Below are 25,768 nucleotides of genomic sequence, written 5' to 3'. Positions count from 1 at the left end.
GCCTGATGCCAGGTCCAGCGCTGGGCTCCTGGCCCCCCGTGCTTCCTTGATGTTCAGCTCGGGTTCCACAGCCCACAGCGTGTCAGACCTGCACACCTTGCAGACAGCTCACCCTGCCTCTGAGGCCCTTCCCCTAGGCCAGCAAGTGGAGTCCCACTCGGCTTGAGGCAATGCGGTGTCTCAGAATCAACAATCCGAGAAACCCAAAGTGGCCTTACTTCTGCCCAGGGAGCCTTAGGAATTCCCGAGAGCTCACCAGGAAGAGGACGCACCCAAATGCCCTCCCTCTGAGAGCATGTCACTCATGCTGTGGTGTCGTGGTCACAGCTTTCACCTGGGGCCACGTGGAGCTTCGGCCTGTGGCTATGCACCCTCAGGGCACCTGTGGCTGACTCCTCTAGGGTCCGACCCCAGCACCCCCTCTGTGGGGCCTGCCCTCCCCGACGCGTGCCCTCCCTGTCTCCCCAGTGATCTGCTACCTGGCCACTTTCCACCTGGAGGAGCTGGGCTTCTCGCTGTTCTGCAGCATCATCAAGTCCCAACCGGCGGACAAGATGTGTAAGGTGACCCGCCCCCTGCCCCCTGCCAGGTTCTCCTTGGACCCAAGGACAGAGGTCTGGCCTGCCAGTCCCTGGCTTCTCACCTCTTGGCTCATTTTAACGGGAGACCCGCTGCTGGGTCTGTTCTGTGTGTGGACAAGGTTCCGGGGCCAAAGCTTTCGTCCTGGCTGTGCAGAAGGCCACCTCGGGGGGCCGCCGCCAGCCCCGGCTGTTGTAGAAGCACGCCTCCGGCTCCCCGAGGTAGCAGGGAGATTGAAACTGGAGATTCAACCTCCACTGGAGATTGAAACTGGTCCCATGTCTTCTGTAACCAAATCTGTTAGACCTGAGGGCCAGGAGCTGGAAAACAGCCTTTCAGAGACCTGCGGTGTCCTGGGCCAGGGGGCAGGCTGCAGAAGACGGGGCTGCTCCACACTTGGAGTTCCAGAGCCCCTGGGCCGGGGCAGGCAGGCAGCTGTCCATCTGTCCCCACCGAGAACTCTCTGGACCTGGGGTATAGGCCTCCAGGTTGTACGGAGCTGGCTGGAGCATGGGGTCCTCCTAGCGAGGACACACCCAGCTGGGCTGGCCCGAGGGCACAGAGGCCACGAGCAGAAGCCCTTCTGGTGAGGGGCAGCCCCGCCCAGAATAGGCACCCCAGCCCAGCATGAGGGGCGGGTGAGCAGGGGTGCAGGCCCCTTCTTTGTCCCGGGGAGGGAGGGTCTGTCCCACGGGGCCTCCTGCCCGAGCGTGGGTGCTTCTCCAGTGCATTGGCCACACCTGCACCTCGTCACTGGCTCTCCGTGAGGGGCACCGGGCGTGGGGGTCTGGGCCCAACCCCACCTCCCACCTCTGCTTCAGTTCCTTGGGTTCTTCTTCAACCCCTCAAATCTGTGCTCGTGGATCAAGGACGAGTGGAGCCTCATTTATGAGACGGCACATGTGAAGAACTGGACGGACCCCCTGATGAGGTGGGCTGGGTGGGGGCAGTGCTGCGCCCTCTCCTAGGGACTCCGCGGGTTCCCTTCCCACTGACTGGGGCCCCAGGAGGGGTGAGAGGGTTCGGAGAAGCCACGGCCCATGGTACAAGAGCATGCAACCCAGGGACCCAGGCTGACCTCCAGAGCAGGCGGCCAGCTAGCGGCCAGCAGGCCTGACAGCCAGGGTGGTTTCAGGACCATCTGGGTCTGTGGTGTGCGAGTGGCCCCTTCTGCCCCGGAGTCCACTAGGGAAGCACAGGGCTGTGACCGTGCAGGGACCCGGTGGGGCTTTGGTCCTGCCCAGCCTCTTCCCACCAATCCAGGAGGTGGGAGTAGGGCAGGGAGCTCCTAGTGGATTCTAGCCTGCATTTCTGCCCAGTGTCCCCCAAGGCTCCACTCCTGGGCCTGTCACCCAAAGCTGCCTTTCCCTGCCTCTCGAGGACAGGCGGGGGCCAGCGCTGGAATCACTGGTGCTAACCAACACGGTGGCCTGGCCCTGCCCTTGGCCTCCATGGAGAGGCTGCTAGGGAAGGGGGCCCCTCCTGTGGGAGAGAAGGCCCCGGCCCAGGCAGTGGGGCGCCCCCAGAGCTGCCCCTCCTCACCACGGGAGGTCCTGAGCCCCTGCCAGGCTGGACTCTCGCTGCCCACCTCCAAGGCTCCCACCTGTGGCCTGGAACTGCTGGCCCTGAGAGCGACCTATGGGCAGCTGCCCAGCTGGCTCCAGCATGCCCACCTCCCACACCACCACCCCCATACGTGGCCTTCCCCTGTTCTCCCTGGGACCAGCTCCGTCATAGAACTGGCCATTCCCACTCCCTGGTGGCCCTTCCTCCCTCCTGTGGCCCTGGTCCTCGGGCGGGGACAGGAACTATTCCAAACCACACTGTCTGCCCCCAGGAGCCCCACCAGAGGGAACACTGGCCAGGTGGGTGATGGTGGACTGTGCCCACACAGGTGTGGAGATGTGAACGGGGAGCCTGGACCTCGGGGCTGCCCAGCAGTGCCCTGCCCCAGGCCACCCTGTCCACTCCCACCTGTCGCCCCCTTTGCACCGGCTGCCAGCAGTGCTGGTCCAGGAAGGGACCGTTGGAATCACCCTTTCTTCCCATTCCTGGTGGCTTCTTTCCCTGTGCCATCTGCTCGGGCCCAGATTAGCTCTGGGTCCCAGCTGTGCTGGTCCTCAGAGCCCCCAGGATTCTGGTGGCCAGGAAGTGCCCTGCCCCATCCTCCTGGCTCTCCACTCACCTGGAGGGCGATGGCACAAGGCCTCAGTTTCCTGACCTGTCCCGGGAAGCACTGTCTGTGAGGCTCTGGGGTGTGGTTGGTGCCGCGCCTGCATGGTGGTAGGCACTCAGTGAATAATGACTGTGGTTCCACTGTTACCCCCACCCCGAGGGGGACCCACGCTCATGGGGGGGGGGTTCCTACAGATTCCAAGGGCCGTCATCTGGGCGACCTGCTTAGGAAGAAACCCTCAGCAGCTTCTCCCACGTTTGCCTTCAAGATGGCAGCCCAAGGTCCAGGAACTCCTCAACCAGCTCGAGAGGGAGTTGACCAGTCAGCCTCCCCTTCCAAAGGCCAAGGTCACAGAGCCCAAGGCTTTCAACCTGACTGTCCCCAGGCCCCGTGCCATTCCAGTGCCTGAGCCTGTCCCTGTCATGGCCAAGCCAAGACCAGTAAGTGCCAACGTTTGCAGTGGGCTGTCCAGGCCGGGAGAGCGGACCCTGTGGGCCGGTGGGGGGCTGGGCTCTTCCCAGGGCCAGACTGGGAGCATTCAGTGACCCCACTCAGAGAGGCGAGCCCAGCCAGCCCAGAGCCTGGCTGTGGGCTCCGGCAGTCCACGTTCTGAGGTCAGAGCAGTAGGCAGGGGGTGGAACTGTTGGGCCATGGGGCTCAGACCCGTCTGGCCTTGAAACTTGGAGCCCCCTTTTAACCCTGTGGTCGTGTACTAATCCCTCCTATTGACCCGGCCAATCACAGAGCACTCTTAGGGAGGAGGGGAAATGCTTCCCTTTAGGGGACGTTGTCAGTTTAACGAGGCCAGGGCTCCTTTTCTTGAGGACACGGGCTGGTGGTAACATCTATCTGTGTGAACCCAAGTCAGGGGCTGTCCCCACCATACAGCCTCTTTCTAGAGCCCCTCTCTCTCCTTCTCCTGGCCTGCGGACTCCTCCTGTCAGTCAGGTTGCTTTGTATTGCAAGTAACAGAAAAAAGTGGCTCAGTTTTGCTTAGATAATAGAGAACAGGGCCCTGCCTGGTTGGCTCAGTGGTAGAGCGTCAGCCTGGCGTGCGAGAGTCCCAGGTTTGATTCCCGGCCAGGGCACACAGGAGAAGCGCCCATCTGCTTCTCCACCCCTCCCCCTCTCCTTCCTCTCTGTCTCTCTCTTCCCCTCCCGCAGCCGATGCTCCATTGGAGCAAAAAGATGGCCTGGGCGCTGGGGATGGCTCCTTGGCCTCTGCCCCAGGTGCTAGGATGGCTCTGGTCGGGACAGAGCGATGCCCCAGATGGGCAGAGCATCGCCCCCTGGTGGGCATGCCGGGTGGATCCCGGTCGGGCGCATGCGGGAGTCTGACTGCTTCCCCATTTCCAGCTTCAGAAAAAAAAAATAGAGAACAGGCTGACTTTCATGGCTGTAGTAGGGTAGGCTTCAGGCATAGTTTGATCAGGGTTCCAGCTCTATTTCTCTTGACTCTCTCCACTCTAGTCCCCTCTGTGGTTCCACTTTCTCTTTGGGCTAACTTTTCTCATAGCCAGACACCAGGCCTCGTACTCATATTCTACACTGTCCAGGGTGTGAGGAGACATCTAAGACCAAGAATTCTGTAAAATCATGTTAGGCGAGAGCCTGACCAGGAGCTGGCACAGAATATGGAGTGTTGGCCTGGGACACTGAGGACCCAGGTTTGAAACCCCAAGGTCATTGGCTTGAGCACAGGCTCACTAGCTTGAGCGCAGGGTCACCGGCTTCAGTGTGGAATCATAGACATGACTCCATGGTTGCTGGCTTAAGCCTAAAGATCGCTGGCTTAAAGCCCAAGGTCACTGGCTTGAAGCCCAAGGTCTCTGGCTTGAGCAAGGGGTCAATGGTTAAGCAGGAGTCCCCTGGTCAAGACACGTATGAGAAAGCAATCAATGAACAAGTGAAGTGCTGTAACAAAGAATTGATGCTTCTCATCTCTTTTTCTTCCTGTCTGTCTGTCCCTCTCTCTCAAAAAAAGATAAAAATAAAAACAAACAAACAAAAAAACATGATTAGATCAGCTTAGGTTGCAAGCCTACTCTTGCACTGATCTTCATACCTAGGGCACAATGTTCTAACTGCTCATGGGCCCTACATTGAGCATCTAATGGTGAACTCCGCTTCCCAGAACCAATCTGGTTCCCCAGCAGAACTAATGACTGTTGGGAGAGTAAGGGGATGGTGCTGGGAGGCCCCAGGGTCCCCGTCTACTCCTGCCACGCTCAGGTCTCATTACAGCCTGTCTCGTCAGGGAGGCTTTTGTGAAGCCCTTACCTAGATCAGCCTCCTCACTTACTTTCCTTCTCATTAACCCCAGCTCCTGTTATGTATGTACGTATATATGTATTCATATTTTTCTGAAGTGAGAAGAGGGAAGGCAGAGAGACAGACTCCCACATGTACCCGACCGGGATCCCCCCGGCATGTCTGTCAGGGGGCGATGCTCTGCCCATCTGGGGTGTTGCTCTATTGCAGCCGGAACCATTCTAGCGCCTGAGGCAGAGGCCATGGAGCCATCCTCAGTGTCCGGGCCAACTTTGCTCCAATGGAGCCCTTGGCTACAGGAGGGAAAGAGAGAGACAGAGAGAAAGGAGAGGGGAAAGGGTAGAGAAGCAGATGGGTGCTTCTCCTGGTGCCTGGGCCAGGAATCGAATCTGGGACTTCTACACGCTGGGCCAATGCTCTACCACTGAGCCAACCGGCCAGGGCCCCAGCTCCTTTTATTTTTGTAGCATCAATTAGATTTTATAGTTATTTGATATTTTGTGACTCTTATTATTATTATCTGTCTTCTTTATCAGACCTTGTCCATCTTATTTGTCCCAATGCCTGATATAGTCTTGGCTCAGCTCAGACCCTCATTAAACATTTTTATTTTATTTTTTTAACAGGGACAGAGAGAGAGTCAGAGAGAGGAATACATAGGGACAGACAGACAGGAATGAAGAGAGATGAGAAGCATCAATCATCAGTTGTTTTTTTTAAATTTTTTTTCAACTTTTTATTTATTCATTTTAGAGAGGAGAGGGAGAGACAGAGAGAGAGAGAGAGAGAGAGAAGGGGGGAGGAGCTGGAAGCATCAACTCCCATATGTGCCTTGACCAGGCAAGCCCAGGGTTTTGAACCGGCGACCTCAGCATTTCCAGGTTGACGCTTTTCCACTGCGCCACCACAGGTCAGGCCAGACCTTCATTAAATACCTGTTGGATGGATGGATGGTGAGTGGATGAATAAATGGATAATGGATGGGTAGATGGTGGCTAGGTGGGAAGATGGATGATGGGTGAATGGGTAGGTGGATGGATGGATGGATGAGGTTAGAGTGGAGGCAGGAGGGGAAGGAGGGAATGGGAACGGAGGTACAGCAGGGACAGATAGGACACACACCTCAGTAGGCTGACAGGGCCTGTCAGGCTGCAGGAGCAGCAGAGGGTGGTGAGAGGTGGTTTCTGGAGACGTCTTGAAGCAATGGAGTCAGCAGGCTGGGGGAGGGGAGGTTCTTGGGAAGGCAGAGGTTTCAGATTTGGACGTGATGGCTTTCTCATGCCTGTTAGATGCGCAGGGGAGGGTGCACAGTTAGGAGTCTGATGTTCAAGGGTCTTCTCCAGGCTGGCTCTGTCTTGCCCCGCCACGGACACTGCTCTCTCCAGGTCGCTGAGGGTCCCTGTGGCTCAGGGGTGGGGAACCTATGGCTCGTGAGCCAGATGTGACTTTTTTTTTTTTTTGTATTTTTCTGAAGCTGGAAACGGGGAGGCAGTCAGACAGACTCCCGCATGCGCCCGACCGGGATCCACCCGGCACACCCACCAGGGGGCGATGCTCTGCCCATCTGGGGCGTCGCTCTGTCATGACCAGAGCCACTCTAGCGCCTGGGGCAGAGGCCAAGGAGCCATCCCCAGCGCCCAGGCCATCTTTTTGCTCCAATGGAGCGTCGGCTGCGGGAGGGGAAGAGAGAGACAGAGAGGAAGGAGAGGGGGAGGGGTGGAGAAGCAGATGGGCACCTCTCCTGTGTGCCCTGGCCGGGAATCGAACCCGGGACTTCGCATGCCAGGCCAACGCTCTACCACTGAGCCAACCGGCCAGGGCCTAGCTGTGACTCTTTTGATGGCTGCATCTGGCTCGCAGACAAATCTTTAATAAAAAAAAGTAATAACATTAAAAATATAAAACATTCTCATGTATTACAATCCATTCATTTCCTACCGCTCATGTTCATAGTTGCAGGTGGCTGGAGCCAATCATAGCTCTCCTCCGGGACAACACCAAATTTTTATTGGATAATGCGTAATGTACACGGGTCGTTGTATGGCTCTCATGGAATTACATTTTAAAATATGTGGCGTTCATGGTGCTCCCAGCCAAAAAGTTTCCCGACTCCTGCTGTGGCTGGTCTCAGGCTGCCCTGCTTTCTGCCCTGTGATGCTGTGTCCTGTCCCCTTCACGGACACCTCACTATCCCGGGGCCCACGACACTCTCCCGGCCTGACCTGCTGCCCCAGCCACTCTGCGTCCACCCCTGCCCAGTCAGTAGCCCTCTGCCTGTCCCTCTCGTGTCCTGGCCACCTTCCTTCCTGATGCTGGCCCGATGGACGTCCTTCCCTCCCCCACATGGCCGCCAACACCCCACAAGTCCCGGTTGCAACTGCAAAACTTCCCTTCCAGCTCTGCCTCCCCTGTCTTGGGGACCACGGCCCACCCGTCACCCACATGCCACCCGCCAGCCCCACACGTCTGCACACCCTCCAACTGCAGCCACTGACACGGGCTCTTCCACCACCCACCAGGTCCCCAGGAGCACCTACCAGTCACCCAAGGAGCCACAGGTGCTAGAAATGACCAAGAGATGCCATCACCGGAAGGCGGAGGTGAGTAGCCGCACGGCAGCCCAGCCCTTCTAGAGAAGATAGGGAGAAGGAGGGAGAGGTGGTGCGAGCTGGTGGGCCTCTTCTTCCCCAGCAGCCCGGGGTCGGGGCAGCGACCTGTGGGCCTGAGCCACGTGCCCAGCAGCCCGGGGACGGGGCGGCGACCTCTGGGCCTGAGCCACGTGCCCAGCAGCCCGGGGACGGGGCGGCGACCTCTGGGCCTGAGCCACGTGCCCAGCAGCCCGGGGACGGGGCGGCGACCTGTGGGCCTGAGCCACGTGCCCAGCAGCCCGGGGACGGGGCGGCGACCTCTGGGCCTGAGCCACGTGCCCAGCAGCCCGGGGACGGGGCGGCGACCTCTGGGCCTGAGCCACGTGCCCAGCAGCCTGGGGACGGGGCCGCGACCTGTGGGCCTGAGCCACGTGTTGCCCCTGCAGGACCTGCTGCCGAAGACGAGCCCGGAGGAGATGCAGCGAGCAGGGCCCAGGGCCCGCGGGGAGCTCCCCTCGCAGGTGATACCCTGCCCTCCGTGCTGGCCGGTCTGTGTGGAGGCATTCTCTAAGTCTAAGACATCGAGATGCGGCGACACAGCGAGCCACTGTAGCCTTCCCGTCTCAGACCCAGGGCCAGGATCCCAGTGCCGCCGGGCCAGGCAAAGTGCCGTCCTGTGGGCTGTGTCGACATGGGTCCGAACCTTGGGGAAGCCTCTGGTCCGTCTCTCTGGGTGTTTCCAGGTTTCCATACTCAGCATTTACTAGTTCTTTTTTTTTTTTTTTGTATTTTTCTGGAGTGAGAACCTGGAGGCAGAGAGATAGACTCCCGCATGTGCCCGACCGGGATCCACCCGGCATGCCCACCAGGGGGCGATGCTCTGCCCATCTGGGGCATTGCTCCATTGTAACCAGAGCCATTCTAGTGCCTGAGGCGGAGGCCATGGAACCATCCTCAGTGCCCGGGCCAACTTTGCTCCAATGGAGCCTTGGCTGCAGGAGGGGAAGAAAGAGATAAAGAGAAAAGAGAGGGGGAAGGGTGGAGAAGCAGATGGGTGCTTCTCCCATGTGCCCTGGCCAGGAATCGAACCCAGGACGTCCACATACCAGGCCGATGCTCTACCACTGAGCCAACCGGCCAGGGCCCAGCATTTACTAGTTATATAAGAAAATAGCCCAAGATGTGTTTGAAAAAATGATGGGAGCCAGATGAGAAAGGCTAGTTGCCCACGGGTGCCAGCCCTGCCAATGCCTCTCACTCTGCCCCCCACCCCTAGCAGTTGGGGCAGGTAGGGGCGTGGCTACCCAGCATAGCAGCATGCTCCAGGGGGTATAATGGCTGAGTTCCATGTTCCAGGGGGTATAATGCCAGCGGCTCCCCCCATTGCGGCTTACAGACAGACTCAGGGACCAGCCCCGTACAGGTCATGGGGTCAGCCCTGGGGACAGCTGGGGAGATGGACTCTGAGCCCTCCTGACTGGGAACCACTGTCCCCGGTTCGGTGGGCTCTGCACCTTCCATGACCCTCCTGGGGCAGCCCGACATCCCACAAGGCTTGGGAGTGCACTGCAGGACAGAGGTGCTGCCCTGGGGAACCCTCGTGCAGGGTGGGCCTCCCAGGGTGCGTCTGGAGGCGCCCAGCAGCCTCAGGTGCCAGTCCCTAACTCCTACAGCGCCCCGAGAAGCTGCGACGCTGGTTCGTCCCCCGGACCCACAAGACTCCGAAGCTGACCTTCTACACGGTGAGGGGTGCTCCTGGCCAGGCAAGGGTAGACACGGGGTGTCCCCTTAAAACCCCTCTCTCAGCCTGTTCTGCCCCAGGGGCTGGGTGGCCAGAGCCAGAGGCTCCAAGGGTGGCCCCACCCTCACTGCCAAGGGGAGCCCTGGGCAGGGCAGAGGCTCGTGGAGGGCCGGGGGGGGGGCCTGCTACTCCCAAGGCTCCTCTTCCCCAGCCAGCCCCTCCTTCTCCCACAGCCTAACGAGGTCCCCGTCAAGCTGAACGTGGCCACCATCCTGCGGGAAGGAGCCTTATACCAGCGGCAGGTGGAGAAGGAGCTACAGAGGTGGGGAGGACAGGATGGAGCCTGGTGGGCACGGGACAGGAGGGGCCTGGGGGCTGGGGTCCTGCAGGGATGGGGCCTCTAACAGCCAGTGCTGAAGTCACAGCTGCACCCTAGTAAAACCATCTCGGCTCAGTGAGGGAGACAGACTTGGGTAGGAGAGGGCTCAGCAGACACTGGCCCACCCCAAACCTCCCTCAGGCTTTCTGTGGCCCCTTCCTGGGACCCCCTCCCCTAGACCAGCGGGCTGCAGACCCCTGTTCTTACCCCATGAACTGGGCTGTTGTTGGGGGCTTGGGTGGCTCACCAGAGGGATGAGAGACAGACAGAGGGACAGAGGAATGGTGCATGGGCAGATGGATGGGGGCGGGAATGGTGGGTGGACAGACGAGTAAGGAGACAGACAAGGGGGGTGGGGAGCTGTGGACTAAGGTGGATGCACAGGGTGTGAGAGGTGGGCAGTGGGCGGCGGATGGACGATGGGCACCTACATTACACAGAGTGCCTGTGAGGGCCAGTGTCCATGGGGGGGGGGCTATGGCCTCCTGCCGGCTAGTGCAGGCCTCATCCCAGGAGGAACTTAATTAAGCCCGCCTCTCTCCTCCTTTCCCAGGGTGGACAAGCTTGTGGATGGGGCCGGGGACTTCTCCAAGTTCCTTCAGTGGCAAAAGAAGATGCAAGCAAAGGACCGGGAGGAGCAGCTGGCCGCTGGCCTGTGCCGGCGGCTGCGGGGCAAGCTCAGCCACGAGGAGGCCGCGCTGGCCCGGCAGCAGCTGCTGCAGGAGAACCAGCACAAGGCCACCCAGAAGAAGGAGGAGGTGACGTGGGTTCCCAGGGGAGCCGGGGCCCTGGAGGCTGGCCGCTGGCCTGTCTGCCACCCAGGAGCTCTGGGGCTTTGGCCAGCAGTGGGCCTGGTCACTCCTGTGATCATGGGCTTGCAGCTGACCCCGGGTCGTTTCTTCCTGGGACCCGTATAGAGTGGCTGTGGTCCCTGTCCTCGCCTCGACAGCTTCTGGGGGCTCTGGAGGCGTTTCTGGTCAGCTGGCCTGAGCGCACTGTCTGTCCCACCCCCACCGCAGAGCCAGTTGGTCTGCACGTCCACACACGAGGGAAGGCCCGAGGTTCTGGCAGAAACTCTAGAAGGCTGGCGTGTTTGCTTGTCCTCTCCCATAGGAGGTCTGTGGACATCCACATTACCGCGTTAGAAGGTCCAGACATGTCAGACTGTCTTCCTCTATATCTGTCTGTCTTCGTCCTCCGAGGACAAACAGCCTTCATGGGGCTCCCAACCTGTGTTCCCCCCACAGGTAGTCTTTTCTTAGACACATGCCACTGAGGGCTGAGGTCAGGGGACATGCTTGACGTTCACTCAAATTACTTCTTTGATACTCATTTGTGTCTGTTTGTACTTAATGTTAGGGTTTGCTATCCCTTTTGTTTTAGTTGACTTTGTGTGTGTGTGTGTGTGTGTGTGTGTGTGTGTGTGTGTATTTTTCTGAAGTTGGAAACGGGGAGGCAGTCAGACAGACTCCCGCCTGTCCGGGATCCACCCGGCATGCCCACCAGGAGGCGATGCTCTGCCCCTCCGGGCGTCACTCTGTCGCGACCAGAGCCACTCTAGCGCCTGGGGCAGAGGCCAAGGAGCCATCCCCAGCACCCAGGCCATCTTTTGCTCCAATGGAGCCTCGCTGCAGGAGGGGAAGAGAGAGACAGAAAGGAAGGAGAGGGGGAGGGGTGGAGAAGCAGATGGGCGCTTCTCCTGTGTGCCCTGGCTGGGAATCAAACCCGGGACTTCCGTACGCCAGGCCGACGCTCTACCACTGAGCCAACCAGCCAGGGCCAGTTGACTTTTTTAAAATATGGAGTCAAAACAATATGACAAGTAGACACAGAGAATTCTAGGTTCCTTTTTTAAAAAAATTTTTTTTCTGAAGTTAGAAGCAGGGAGGCAGACAGACTCCCACATGCACCCGACCGGGATCCACACGGCATGCCCACCAGGGGGCGATGCTCTGCCCATCTGGGGCATCGCTCTGTTGTAACCAGAGCCACTCTAGCACCCGAGGCAGAGGCCATGGAGCCATCCTCAGCGCCCAGGCCAGCTTTGCTCCAATGGAGCCTTGGCTGCGGGAGGAGGGGAAGAGAGAGACAGAGAGAAAGGAGAGGGGGAAGGGTGGAGAAGCAGATGGGCACTTCTCCTGTGTGCCTGACCGGGAATCGAACCTAGGACTACCACTGAGCCAACAGGCCAGGGCCAACTCTCACTTCTTGTAAGTCTATACATTATACCTACCTACCTACATCCTTATTTTCATTAATTTCTGGACTATGTGTTCTGTTTTGTTTTTTTTCTTCTAAGCAAATACACACACTTGTAAATACACACTTCTGAGTTCCCCTTTTCCCTGTGTGAAGTGTCACTCCTTGCTTTATCTGCGATGAACGACATCATGCGAGCCTTTCCTATTGTGCAGGTGGATATTCACGGTGAACTTCTAGAGCAGGGATTGCTGAGTCAGACTGAGCTGGCGGGCTGTCCTGTTCTTGTCCGTGTTGTTCGGGGCACGTGGTTTCAGTGAAGAGACCTGGTCACCTTCCTCTGGTCTGGCAGTGTCTTTACCCCCCAAGCACTGGGAGGGCCAGCCCCCCGCAGTGTGCTGCGCTGAATTCAGGAATTTCTGCCATTCTCATAGGTGACAAATAGTGTGGATACGGGCATCTTTTCAGATATTTGAGAACCAGTTCTTATTTTTTACTGTACGCTATCTGCTTTTGTCCGTTTTCTTACACCCCCCCCCCCCGCTTCATTGAGATATGATTGACAAGTGAAATTCATATATATTTAAGGTGTATAACCTGATATTTTGATATGCACCTGCATCACGAAATGACCACCGTCAAGCTTCTTGACACCTACCTCCATCACGTCACCTAGTTACCCTTTGTGTGAGTGATGAGAACCCTTGAGGTCTACCGTCCGAGCAAATGCCGAGTGTGCAATACGGTGTCATTAACAATAGTCACTCTGCTGTGCCTTAGGTCCCTAAAACTTATTCACTTTCCTTTTAATTTTTATCTATTGATTTTAGCAAGGGAGGAGGGGAGAGAGAGACAGGAATATCAGCCTGTTCCGTTATGCGCCCTGACTGGGGATTGAACCGGCAACCTCTGTGCTTTGGGACAATGCTCTCATCTAACCCCCCAAACTATCCAGCCAGTGTTTTCTTCTAGGGAGTTTCATGGTTTCAGGTCTCCATACTGTTCCCGGACCACCACCAGGGGCAGCTCAGGAGGTCGACAGCTCAGGAGGTCAGCTCAGCTCCCTAGTCCAAGCATCTTTCTATGTTTGCAGGAAGTTCCCCTGAGATAAGACTGGGAGGGGGGATGTTTTGTTTGCCCACATTTCTACACCTGGTATTGACACACAAGCATTTCTCCAACTTGTTACAATGTTTTTCAAAAGTACTTCTTTAAATAAACTTTTTATTTTGGACCAGTCTTAAAGAGTTACAGAGAAGTCTCAAAGCCTACCAGGTACAGAGAGTTCCCATACCCTCCCCCGCAAGCTTCCTGGGCTGGTAACATATGCCGTCACCATCTATTCTATACGGATCAGAGGGCTTACTCCCGGACTGTGAGGCCGTGAAGACCCAAAGCCCGAGATCCAGGTGTTGGCTGGGCTGTGTGCTCCGCCCAGCCTCCAGGGGAGTAGGGTTCTTTCTCGCCTCTTCCAGCTGCGGGTGACCTCAGGAATTCCTTGTTTTGGGGCCACCCCCCCCCAGTCTCTGCCTACATCCTCCCGTGGCCGTCTTCTCTGTGTCTCTCTATGTCCTCTCCTCCTCTTACGTGGAGACTTGTCATTGGATTTAAGGCCCACCCTAAATCCAGGATGATATCATCTCCAGATCCTTCACTAATTACTTCCTATATTCTTTTATTTTTTTTAATTATTTTTTATTTATTCATTTTAGAGAAGAGAGAGAGAAGGGAGGAGTAGCAAGAAGCATCAACTCCCATATGTGCCTTGACCTGGCAAACCTAGGGTTTTGGTTGTTTTTTTTTGAACCTGCGACCTCAGCATTTCAGGTCGTTGCTTGATCCACTGCGCCACCGCAGGTCAGGCCTACTTCCTGTGTTCTTAACTCGTGGAAAATACGATCACATCCTGAGGTCCCAGGTGGACATGAGTTTGTGGGGGCGGGACACAAACCTGCTAACCATGGCATATTTGTCACTGCTAAAAAACCAGCATTGGTCCGTGACCCTATTTACATTTCATCATTTTTCCCACTCATGCCCTTTCCTGCCCACAATGCCATCCGGACACATTCCATCGAGATGTCCTGTCTCAGACTCCTTCTGGCTGGGACACTTTCCCAGACTTTCTTTGTCCCTTATCCATGTTCCTTGTTCTTTTTTTTTTTTTTTTTTTTTACAGAGACAGAGAGTGAGTCAGAGAGAGGGATAGACAAGGACAGACAGACAAGAATGGAGAGAGATGAGAAGCATCAATTATTAGTTTTTCATTGCGCATTGCAACACCTTAGTTGTTCATTGATTGCTTTCTCATATGTGCCTTGACCGTGGGCCTTCAGCAGACCGAGTAACCCCTTGCTGGAGCCAGCGACATTGGGTTCAAGCTGGTGGGCTTTTGCTCAAACCAGATGAGCCCGCGCTCAAGCTGGCGACCTTGGGGTCTCGAACCTGGGTCCTCTGCATCCCAGTCCGACACTCTATCCACTGCGCCACCGCCTGGTCAGGCATGTTCCTTGTTCTTAATGACCTTGTCAGTTTTGAGAAGAGCCGGTCAGGTATCCCACAGAATGTCCCTCGGCTGTGGTGTCTCTCACATTCTTCTCGTGAGTAGACTGGAGTGTGGGAGGAAGACCCACAGAGGGAAAGTGCTCATTACATCCTTTCAAGGACGCCTGCTGGCCGCATAGACTTACCACTGTTGGCGTTGACCTTGATCACCTGGCTGGGGTCGTGTCTGCCAAGTTTGTCTGCTGTAATGACCCCCACCGCCCTTTCTGTATTTGTACTCTTTGGAGGGGGTCTCTAAGCAGAGCCCACACTCAAGGAGGTGGGCTGTCACCAGGAATTCTTCCACACGGAGACTTTCTCTCCTCTCCACGCACTCGTTCATTTGAACAGTCACTTGCTTACATCAGTGTAGACTCATGCACAGGCACACGTGCTTTATAGTGTGTGCTGAAATCTGGTACCACATTTTTTTTTTTTTTTTTGTATTTTTCTGAAGCTGGAAACAGGGAGAGACAGTCAGACAGACTCCCGCATGCGCCCGATCAGGATCCACCCGGCATGCCCACCAGGGGGCGATGCTCTGCCGCGACCAGAGCCACTCTAGCGCCTGGGGCAGAGGCCAAGGAGCCATCCCCAGCACCCGGGCCATCTTTGCTCCAATGGAGCCTTGGCTGCGGGAGGGGAAGAGAGAGACAGAGAGGAAGGGGGGGGGGTAGAGAAGCAAATGGGCGCTTCTCCTATGTGCCCTGGCAGGGAATCGAACCCGGGTCCCCCACACGCCAGGCCAAAGCTCTACCGCTGAGCCAACCGGCCAGGGCCGGTACCACATTATTGATACGACTGCCAGCATTGGCCAGTGGGAGCCCTTCCGGGCTAGCTCTCCTGTCCCCTTGGCGTGCCCTCTGCCCTGCTGTTCCGTGAGCGCTTCTTGACTTCACGTGTTATAAAATGCTCCTGGCTTGCGTCTTCCCTGCCCCAGCCCCAGAAGAGCCACTTCTCTGAGCCCCGGTTGCCTTTTCTTAGAACCTGGAGTAAAACTGCACAGGGTTGACAATGAGGTTTGAGAGCCGTTTTTGGTGCTCCCGCCATTTTGTTTCACAAAGGATGAGTCTGTGTCCTGAACCTGGCATTTGTGCTGCCTTGGGGGGTTGCTGTTCTACTTCCTGCAGTCAGCGATGAGCTCCCAGTGGTAGAAACTTCCAGGGGCTGGGAGTTGAGCAGGTCCCTGTTGGTGTGGGCCAGTGACGGGGGCATAAATCCCACCCTGTCCTGTGCAGTCTCTTAAGGACTGAAATATGATTCTCCATTGTTCACATAGTGCCAAAGTGGAAGTGGCCGAGCGTCCATCAGTGGTAGAACGGACCAAGAGTTGTGCCTAGGTTCCCAAAGACAACCATGAAAAGAAGTCACCAGGCTTCTTGTCACACTCCAGGTGATAGATAACGAGGATGAGGCTAGGAAATGCCTCACCCTGAGCAGAAGAGGTGGACACAGTAGGCATACAGACCACCCAGTGAGGTGCAGTCAGAGCAGCAAAACCACATGATTGTCTAGAGCTGTGCACTTCTGAGGCCACATCGAGAAAGACAAGTGTGGGATGACCATCAGGACAGGCCTGGGGGCAACCTGATTGGGAGCCTGGAATGTCCTGTCACAGACCTGGGTAGTATTTGAACACCCAGCTCCATGCGGCTTAAAAGCAAAGAGTGCCCTCATCCACGGGTGCCCAGGAGTGGGCAGCTGCAGGACAAACCCAGTGGATCTGCTTGGTCTCCCCAGAACTCTCTTGACTGCACCCCTTAGTTTCATCATCAGGTCTGGGGAGATGGCTGCATGGTTCTGGGCTTGCGCCCCCAGGACCACAGTCGAGGCAGTGAGGTCATGACATGCGACTCCCCTTGTACCCACCAGAGGCTCGTGAGCTGAGATCTGGATTCCAGGGTGATTCGGGATCAGCGGCTGGATCTGCCCTCTAGACCTCGTGCTGCTCCTGGGGCGCGGGAGGGGCTGGGGGACACAGGTCTGCTCCGGGGGGTCCCGCTCTGATGGTGGCGGGTGGCTGTCCCAGCAGATGGCTGAGCTGATGCAGCAATGCGCCCAGAGGCGTCTCCAGCAGGAAAGGGCCATGAAGGAGCTGGTGGAGCGGGTGATGGAGGGACAGAGGAACATCAGGGCGGCAAAGATGAAACTCCTGAGGGGCCGGCGGCAGACGGGTACGGCAGGGGCCGGGCGCATCAGGTCAGGGAGGGCCAAGGTGCCCCGGGGAGGGGGGGACAGCTCCTTGAGCTGAGAGGCTCTCCAACACCTCAGCAGCTCTCTTGGCCCCAAGTTCAGGAGGTGGTGGAGGAGAACCGAGCCCTGTTGCAGCAAAGCGCGGAGGAGGCCAGGGAGGAGCAGAGGCGGCGCCGTGAGCTCATCTCCCAGCTGCGGGCCCTGGAGACACAGCCCATGCACCAGGGCAAGCTCGTGGACCTGACCCAGGTTAGCGCACCTCCTCCAGGGGAGCCTCCTCATGTCTCCCTGGGCCTGGCCTCGCCACACGAGGGCATGCCCGGGCTGCCCATCTCGACCCAAGCCAGGCTCCAGCTGTGGGCCCCACACACCACCATGCTGGAGGCCTGGGACTGGCCTGAGAGTTCACAGTCCTATCGGGGGGAGAACTTGGTAAACCCTGGGGGCGGGGGTCCAGGGCTCTTGTGGGTGGACAGTGTCGGGAGGTGTTTCCCAGTATTGCATCTGGAAGTCCGGGGCTCCCCAGGTGGGAAGGGCAGGGCAGGGAGAGCGCAGCGGACAAAGGCCAGAGGCTGGGTGAGCGGGAGCTGAACCCGGGCATCGCAGCCCAGAGGCCTGCCTGAGAAGCACCATGGCAGGCCAGGCTGGCTCAGGACGGTGGGGGGGTTAGGCCTGGCCCCAGGGGCTTCGGTAGTCTTGCGTGCTCTCTGCCCAGGCCCTGGGCCTTGACTAGGTGACAGTGGTGAACTCCACTTGGGGTGAAATGTCCAGTCACCCTAGGGAGTCTCAGGCGACTCCCTAGGGGCCCAGGATGGAGAAGCCGGATGGCAGGAATGTCACAGACACCCCTGGGCAGAGGGAAGGCGGTGTCCTGGGTGCGGGGCCAGGCCCCTGGAAGGCAGGAGGGGCAGAGGACAGCCAGGCCCAGGACATGGCCAGGCTGGTCGGGCAGGCAGGGCAGGCTGGCCACGGCTCTGACTCTCAGCCTGGGGCCTCCCTTGCCCAACCCCCCAGACCCCTGGGCATGGCCTAGAAGGGGAGATGTCCATCGTGGAGCTGCGTGAACGGCTGGCCATGCTCAAAGAGGCTCAGCAGCGTGAGAAGGAGGAGAAACGAGACCAGATCATCCAGGGCAAGCGTACCAAGAGCCAGGAGCTGCAGACAGCGCTGGAGCAGATCTCGCTGTGCCGCGCGGCCATGGGGAGGTCTGCGGCCTTGAGGTTGGTGCCCTCTGCACCCTCAGGGGGGGTTCCTGCAACAACAAACCACCCCTTTGCCCATACAGTGCCCCCAGCCCTGCTGTTTTATCAGACAATCCTCGGGCATACAGAGAAGGTGAGAAAATCACAGTGATGGCTTGATGCCCATGACCTAGATCCACTCGTTTTGCATCTGGGTCATGGGTACGACTTTTGCCATGTGCTCCGCTAGCTAGCTGCTATTTATCTCTCTTTGCAGCACCATCTGGAAATAGTTGCAGGCATTTGACACTTTGTTCCTAAGCACTTCGTGTGCATCTTCTGAAAACAGACAAGTGTTCACATAACCAGAGTTTCACAGAACTCCCCGACAGCCTCTGAATATCCTGTAGGTACATTTCTCGGGGGTCCTAAGGCTGTTATACCTTTTTTTTCTTTTGAAACCAGGACCTAGTTGAGACTCCAGCATTGAATTTGTCAAGCATCTCGGCTTCCCTTTCGTGGAGAGCATGCACACACACACACACACACACACACACCTCTTTTTGTCTGTCTGTGGAACACGGTGGTGACTTTTCCAGTCCCATGTGGCTGCCCTTGACAATTTGGTCAGGCAGAGGCTGGTGTCAGCCCTGGTGCTAGGCTGGCCTCTGGAACCTGGCCTGATCCCATAGCGAGGAAAGTCTTTCTCAAGGGAGGTGGCACCCAGCACTGTCAGAGTGTAGCCTAGTTCAGGGTCTGGCACACAGGGCTCCAGAGAGTGTCTGAGCACAACTGGGCTTGGGTGGACGGAAGGAAGGACAGTCACAAATTCCAGCACTATGGGTCCTGAGTATCTGCTGCTCTGATTTTGATTCAGAGGAGGCATGTGACTGCTGCGGGGGCGGTGGAGGGGCTGCCCTAGGAGAGCTGGCTGTCTGCTCAGCAGGTCCCCAACCAGGTGGAACGCACCTGAGAGACCTCCCCACCTCCCAGCCTCCTGACAGATCCCAAATGCAGTCTGGTTGGTGTTGATCCTCTAAAACCCACTAACAAAGCTCTGGAGCCTCCCTGTGTGAAGCCAGACCCCATGGCATTAATTCACTAGGGGCCTTTTAATGGGTGGGGGGCTGGATTCAGCCAGGCAGCATGGTGGCGGAGGGAGCAGCGTCCACAAATGTCCTTGGGTCTGTGATGTGTGCTTGAACGCAAGGTGGCAGGGAACCGCCTATAGTACAGTACAATGGATCTCATTTTGGAAGGAAAAATGGCCTAGTATTGGGAGAGGTTTGCAAAGACAGCACAATTATCAGCAGCTGTTTCGTCAAGGCAACGGAGGGCAAGGGTGGGTGGGGGTGGGGTGCAAGGTAAGGGGGGCTTTCACTTGTTTACCCCAAATACACATAGTTAATACATATGGAATGCTTCTTTTTTAATGTTAAGTACAAAAAGATAGAGGAGACGGTGTCCCACGGGAGCGTCCTTACAAGCCCCCCCCCCCCCCCCGCATCCCCCTCCACCTATATCACCTGTGGTTAGGACCCTCCTCTAAGCCCGCCCTGTCGCCTGGCCCAGGTGGGAGGAGAAGAAAGCGGCGGCCCTGCGGGCGCCCTGCCAGGACGAGCGCGTGCAAGAGCTGCAGCGCAGGATTCAGGAGAAGGCGGTTGAGCGCCGCAGGCAGGCGGCCCTGCTGCACGTGCCGGCGCGGCGGGCCACGCGCCGGAGGCCGCGGGTGCGCCCGAGACTCGGCAGGGGAGAGTGGGAGCCGGGCTGGGCCGGGACCTGGGCCGGGGCAGGTGGACTTGGTGTCGGAGGGGTGCTGCCCTCGCCCGCTCCGACCCTACCTGCCCATCGGCCGCAGGCACAGCTGGAAGCGCAGCACTGGCTGGAGCTGGAGCAGAGTCGCGAGCGCAGGCTGCAGGCGCTGCAGCGGGGAGGCTCGGCCGGCGGGGGGCCCGCGCGCCGCCTGGAGGCCTCCTGAGCCCGGTGGGCACGTGACTGGACTCCGAGACACCCCCCCCCCCCGCCACAATAAAGCGTGCGGCCCACCATGTGCGCCTCCTTTTTGCTCGCCCCCTCTCCCCATCCCTCCGCCTCCGCCCCAGTCTCCACCTGCCCAGAGCAGCCTTGAATGCAGGAGGACGCTGGATGGAATCGACCTGCCAAAAAAGTATTGTTTATTTGGCATTCAAATTGACCCGGCCCTCGTCTTTTATGTGCTAAATATGGCCACTGAGCCCTTCCCTACCCGGAGCATTCTGGGCACCCCATCTTCCAGAGCCCCCCCTCTGCAAGTATACACCTGGAACCCCTATCCGGAGTAGAATGGCTTCACCTGTGGACCCTGAAGACTGGGTGTGTGATTGTGTGTTTGGTGGGAGGTTGAGAGGATTCTTCAGCCACTAGGGACTGGCCCTACTCGTGAGATACCTCATGTAAACCTAGCAGCAGTGGAGCTTGGACTGGGGTAGCAAGTGTCCCCCCACACCCATTCTGCTGATAAGCACTGGTGCTCAGAGCTGAAGTGACATGGCCCCATAGCCAGGATCTAAAGCTAAGCCTGGTGACTTAAGAGCACTGCCCAGCCTTCTCCAGTGTCACCAAAAGAACACTTGGTATTACTCTGCCCAGGGACAGATAGGGATGGATTCCTTCTCCTGGGTCCTGGGTCCCAGAGCCAGGACTCAGGAGAAGGTGTGGCCTTGTGGACAGGCTGGCTTTGCTGCCACTCCCAGGAAAGAGAAAATAAGGGCAAGGCCAAGGGGTAGGTGGTAGTAAGGGAGGGGCTGGAAATTGCCAGGTGGGTAGATGTCAGGAGAGAGATTTTCCTGGCACCTCAAGGAGGTTCAGATCAGGAAGACTGGTACCTTGAAGTGACAAGAACTGAGCTCTCTCCTGATATTCTGAATTTTAGAACCCCAGGGCTTTCCCACAACCCAGGTTGTTGGTAGAAAGAGGAATTTCCCACTTCCCTGTCAAATTAAAGCTGGGAGAAGAGTAAATTTTATCTAGAGGATAAACATAATTGCTTTATATCCCGTGTTCTGTTTCAAACCCATTTCATTTGATATCAAGAGAATACATTGATGATGACCTGTCCAGAAAGTCCCTCAGAAGCGATCCAAAAGTAGGGTGGACTTCAGGACATGCCTGATCCTGGAGCTCTGTCTCCAAACTGCCAGCAGCTCCAGCCTCACAACATCCAGAGGAAGAAATGCCTTCTCTTCCTGGTACTCTTCGGAGGGAAGCCTCTCTGTCCTTGAAGCCTTGGGTGAACTCTTATTCCAGTGTCACTCGCCTGAACTGGGCATGCTCTGCTAGCCAGTTCCTACAGTGTGCATGGGCACCCAAATCAAGCCCTGTGACGACGGCAGATGTGGGGGCCCAACAAACTCAGGTGCTATCGACTGTGCTGGTTGGCAGTCCACAAAGTACCTACCCACCACTCTGGATGGGCCAGCTGCTCAGAGCTGCCTTGAGAACACCTGGGGCTTCTGCTCCCTATAAACGTTGGTGGGAGCAGGCCTTGGGCCATCCCGAGGTTGTGGCCTGAAAGCAGGCCTTGCATGGTGGGTTGATGCAAAATGTCTCTGGGTCTCCATGTTGGTCGCCTGTGACTCATCAAGAGGCGGAGCCTGTTTCCCCCAGTCCCTGACTTGCTTTTGGTCAGCCGGATGCAGCCTAAGGGGCCGGGTGCCAGTTTAGAGCCTGGGCTGCAAGTGGCCTTGGAGCTCCCTTCTGTTCTCCTGGTTCTGCCTGATCCCAGTGCGAGCACTCCCTGGGTGACCTGGTGAGATGAGATGCCATGTGAAAGAGAGCCAGCGGTCCTAGCAACAGCGGCCATCTTCCACCATCCTACGAACCAGTCGACTCCAGCACGTGAGGCCTTCCAGGACCAAAACCTTCCCCCAGAACTAACTTGTAGATTCACGAGCAACAAATAAATGCCCGTTCGCTTAAAACACTGAGCTCTATGGAGGTCTGTTGCAAAGCAACAGCTAAACCAACTTGAGCCCAGGATCTTCAAGAGCCTAGGATCCCTGCCTCCCCTCTGTGTAGGAGACACCCTCAGAAGAAGGCCAGACAGGGGAAATAAGGTCCCTCTGATGCCGAGAGAGAGCTCTCTGGACCACCTGGGGTATTGACATTCTGCTTAAGTGTATTTTCTGCATAAGTGCAGCAGGAAGACCTTCCTTGACAATATCTGAAACTCACTTGGGCCAGGGTTCTTCCAGATAGTTAGAAAGCAGGTTCTCAGGCCCTGACCAGCTAGCTTGGTTAGTTTGAGTGTAGTCCCGAAGCACAAAGGTTGCTAGTTCAATCCCCAGTCAGGGCATATGCAGGAACATATTGATGGTCCTGTCTCTCTCTTTTCTTTCCTCTCTCTTTTTAATTGATTTTAATTTTAAAATCAATTAAAAAACAAACAAATAAAAAAACCCAGGTTCTCAGGCCCCCTCCACCAACGTTTAGGTTCTGGTGTGTGACCCAGGAACCTGTACGAAGCTGTGTCCAGTGAGGTTTGCAGAGGCTTTAAAGGCAGCTTCTGAGCACAAAAGTTGTTTTCATGACTTTATTTTTCAATATCACATCTTTAATGTATAAAAGTTACAAATAGAAAACCCTAGTTTTTCCTTAGGCTGTGAAATTCAAATTATCAATCTTCTTTATAAAGCTGGTCATTTTTCAGTTATCACTTTGATTAGTTATGTATGGTCTCATTTATAAGCTAAAATCCCCTTTAAACATTTAAACTGTATTTATACATGTAGCATCTATCTATATATATTTTTTAGCATTTTAGTTGTTTGCCTTATGAAGTACTTAAAAATTCCTATAGATGTATTAAATGTCTACATTTCTCTTAAACTTATAAATTCTCTTGAATGCCATTCCAATTATAGCCAGAAACTGGAAAATCTTGTACCTTGAAACTTAAAATCTCTTTCAAAATACCCAACCACATATTTTACACTGAAATCAAATTTACCTTATACTCTACTGTACCAAATTCCCTTATAACTGCATAAAATATCAAACATAGAGATTGCTTGTAAACTCAAGACAAAAACATTAGTGCTGTGGTTTTGATCTGCTTAGTTATTTCTATACAAGACTCTGTCTTCTGGGTTAAAGATCACTTCTTAGGAAACTGCCCATCCCCAGGTTTTTTTTTTTTTTCTTTCTGAAGCTGGAAACGGGGAGAGACAGTCCGACAGACTCCTGCATGCGCCCGACCGGGATCCACCTGGCACGCCCACCAGGGGGCGATGCTCTGCCCACCAGGGGGCGATGCTCTGCCCCTCCGGGGCGTCGCTCTGTTGCGACCAGAGCCACTCTAGCGCCTGGGGCAGAGGCCAAGGAGCCATCCCCAGCGCCCAGGCCATCTTTGCTCCAATGGAGCCTTGGCTGCGGGAGGGGAAGAGAGAGACAGAGGAAGGAGAGGGGGAGGGGTGGAGAAGCAGATGGGTGCTTCTCCTGTGTGCCCTGGCGGGGAATCAAACCCAGGACTTCTGCACGCCAGGCTGATGCTCTACCACTGAGCCAACTGGCCAAGGCCCATCCCCAAGCATTTTAAGTGACCGCCTCACTACCTGAGGGTGCCCTAGGGACCAGAGGTGATGGCCATGGCCTGAGATCTGGGTATTAGAACAAAAAGGACTGATCTGCAGCCCCGACCCTGGTGCTGGCATGCAGCTGTACAAGTGCTGTGCTGAGTCCCCTGCAGTAGGTATATCCTCTTATGACAGGTGAGGGAAAAGTAAGACTTCGCTTAAACAGTGGAGTGACCCAAGGCCTGCACTCTCTTGGCTCTTGGAGGTCCACTAGAGGCTCCAGGGACCCCTGAGAACCCCAGGCTCTTGCTGGACCTCCAGGAGACCTGGGCAAGAGTGCTTCCTCCACAGGTTCAGTCCTTCCTTTCCGGACACCGATTGCCCTGGGGATAATCCAGACTCTTAACCTGGCATCTGGGTCAGGTTCCTAACCTCTAAGATCTGATTCTTGCCTCCCACGCTGCTCCCTACCTCTGTGCTCCTGGCACACCCGGGCAGCCTTCAGTTTCCTGGACATGCCAGCCCATCACTCCCCTCCCCCAGCTTCCCTCTTATGAAACTCTCTTGGAGGCCTTTCAGTTCCCAGCTCTGAGGTCACTTCCTCTGGGGAGCCCTCCAGACGTCCTGGTGGTCGAGTACCTCCTCTGGGTTCGGGCAGATGGGCCAGGCTGTGTTGTTTTCCTGTCTCCACCACAAGCTTGGAAGAGTAAATGATCACCGGGACAGACGCCAGCCAAGGGCCTGGCACTTCGGGGGTCGCAGGTGCCCCGGAAGTGCTGCAGATCCAGGCCGTTTCCCCCGGGGAACATGGCTCACAAAGGCCTAAAGGAGAGAAAACTGAGACGGGGAGAGGGTCAGCTTGGGTCGGGTGTTAATAAGGTGACCAATCGTCCTCCTCTAGGGAGGACAGTCCTTCTTTTGTAAGTTGCATCCTCCCTGGAAAAGTGTCCTCCTACACATCCTCCTTTTTGATATTGGAAGACTCCTCTGAAAATGTCCGTGTTAGATCCATGCAGTCAGTCCATTGCGTGTGATGTGATGTTTTTGTATCTAAATGAGTACTTTTTTCTTACAATTATTAAAAATTAATAGGCATGTAAGCGTAATGACAATATAAAATGTTACAAATGTTTTTATTCATTTATCATATTATAGTGTATTGTTGCAATGAATAAAATGTTTCTTTTGTTTACGATATTGTTTCCTTCCAGTTATTTTTGTCCTTTCCATTGTAAAAAAAAGTTGGTCACCTTAGTATTAACTCCGTGGAAGGGCTGGCCTGCACGGACTGACGTCCAAGCTGCCTGCTGCCCGCTTGGCCGTTTTGCTCGGCGGACCACAACTACAGAGAAGTCCCGGGGACAAGCGAGGGGAGCCGGCCGCAACTCGCGCGAGGAGAGGGGGAGGTTGAGCTCGCGAGAGTAAGCGAGGCCGGAAAAAGCCCCGTTTCAAAGTGGTAATAGATGGTCGTTTCATCCAATAGAATTGAAAATATACGTCTCTGACCGGTAGAATCCAGGAACAGGGGCGGTGGCAGCCAATGGAAACGTCCGGGGGCGGAGCCGAGGCCTCCGGAGCGGAAGTGGGTCGCTGTTGAGACGGCGGCGTCTCGGCGGAATGCTTCTTCGCAGTAGCTTCCAAAGGTCCTTCTACCTAAGGTGGGTCGTCGTCGGCGCCTTCCCGAACCGAACCAGCCCCAAGTAAAACCAGGCTTCGTGGAGGAGGGGGGGAGGGAGCAGCAAGCCAGGGCCGGACAGATACGGGGTTCGGGCACCTGCACGGCCTGCAGCGGCCTCGACGCTGCGGCCCCAGGAGCCGCCTTGGCGCGGCCGACCCCGCTCGGACCTCCCCCGGGAACGCCGGCCGGCTGACCTGCGTGTCCGTCCGGCTGCAGGGTCCCCACTGGGAGCGGGGGTGGGGGTGGGGGTGGGGGTGGGGCGGGCAGCGGCCGGCCGCGCTCAGTTAGCCGCTGAGCCGGGGACACCGAAGCTGCGGAGGACAGGGACGCTGCCGAGGTCCTTCGGGCCGGGGTCCCCGGGCGCGGCCGCGGGTCGGGGACTGGGGGCCGCTCCGGGGCGGGGCGGGGGGGAAGAGCAGAGCCGCGCACGCGTTTTGTTTCCTGTTGACGCCGCCCCCTTTGTGTGCTCGCGCCAGTTCCCCACGGGGGCGGGTGGACCCGCGAGTCCGCCGGGACCTGGTGGCAGAGCCTCCCCTGGGCTTGAAGGGGGCGGGGGTCGCAGCTTCGCTTAGGACTCGGCTTCCGGTCGTCCGAACCCGTGACCGCGGCGGCGGCGGAGGCCCGCCCGACAGGTGCCTGAAGGTGAATCGGGGTTCTGAGCTCCGAAACTCGGTGCTGTGCGAACGG

At 56.8% G+C, this 25,768-nt stretch overlaps 2 protein-coding genes across 2 annotated transcripts in view; both read left to right on the top strand.

The window, feature by feature from the left end:
- CFAP99 (cilia and flagella associated protein 99) overlaps positions 1-21,738 on the top strand; it is a 41,515-nt gene extending 19,777 nt beyond the window's left edge. Inside the window, exons 4-16 of the mRNA XM_066233004.1 lie at positions 469-563; positions 1,401-1,510; positions 3,024-3,195; positions 7,546-7,626; positions 8,061-8,135; positions 9,288-9,356; positions 9,589-9,677; positions 10,288-10,492; positions 16,510-16,651; positions 16,768-16,919; positions 17,685-17,890; positions 19,424-19,580; positions 19,710-21,738. Coding sequence (XP_066089101.1) covers positions 469-563; positions 1,401-1,510; positions 3,024-3,195; positions 7,546-7,626; positions 8,061-8,135; positions 9,288-9,356; positions 9,589-9,677; positions 10,288-10,492; positions 16,510-16,651; positions 16,768-16,919; positions 17,685-17,890; positions 19,424-19,580; positions 19,710-19,829 — 1,673 coding nt within the window. The 3' untranslated portion in view covers positions 19,830-21,738. The remainder of the gene's footprint in view (positions 1-468; positions 564-1,400; positions 1,511-3,023; positions 3,196-7,545; positions 7,627-8,060; positions 8,136-9,287; positions 9,357-9,588; positions 9,678-10,287; positions 10,493-16,509; positions 16,652-16,767; positions 16,920-17,684; positions 17,891-19,423; positions 19,581-19,709) is intronic.
- Positions 21,739-24,937: 3,199 nt separating this feature from the next.
- The window catches only part of RNF4 (ring finger protein 4), a 38,128-nt gene continuing 37,297 nt past the window's right edge, over positions 24,938-25,768 (top strand). Inside the window, exon 1 of the mRNA XM_066233660.1 lies at positions 24,938-25,061. The gene's annotated coding sequence lies outside the window, so the exon portion shown is untranslated. The remainder of the gene's footprint in view (positions 25,062-25,768) is intronic.

Source organism: Saccopteryx bilineata, chromosome 5 (genome assembly GCF_036850765.1).
Source record: "Saccopteryx bilineata isolate mSacBil1 chromosome 5, mSacBil1_pri_phased_curated, whole genome shotgun sequence".
Lineage (NCBI taxonomy): Eukaryota > Metazoa > Chordata > Mammalia > Chiroptera > Emballonuridae > Saccopteryx > Saccopteryx bilineata.
The sequence above is the reverse complement of the archived record's forward strand: the minus strand, read 5'-3'. Positions and strand labels throughout refer to the sequence as shown.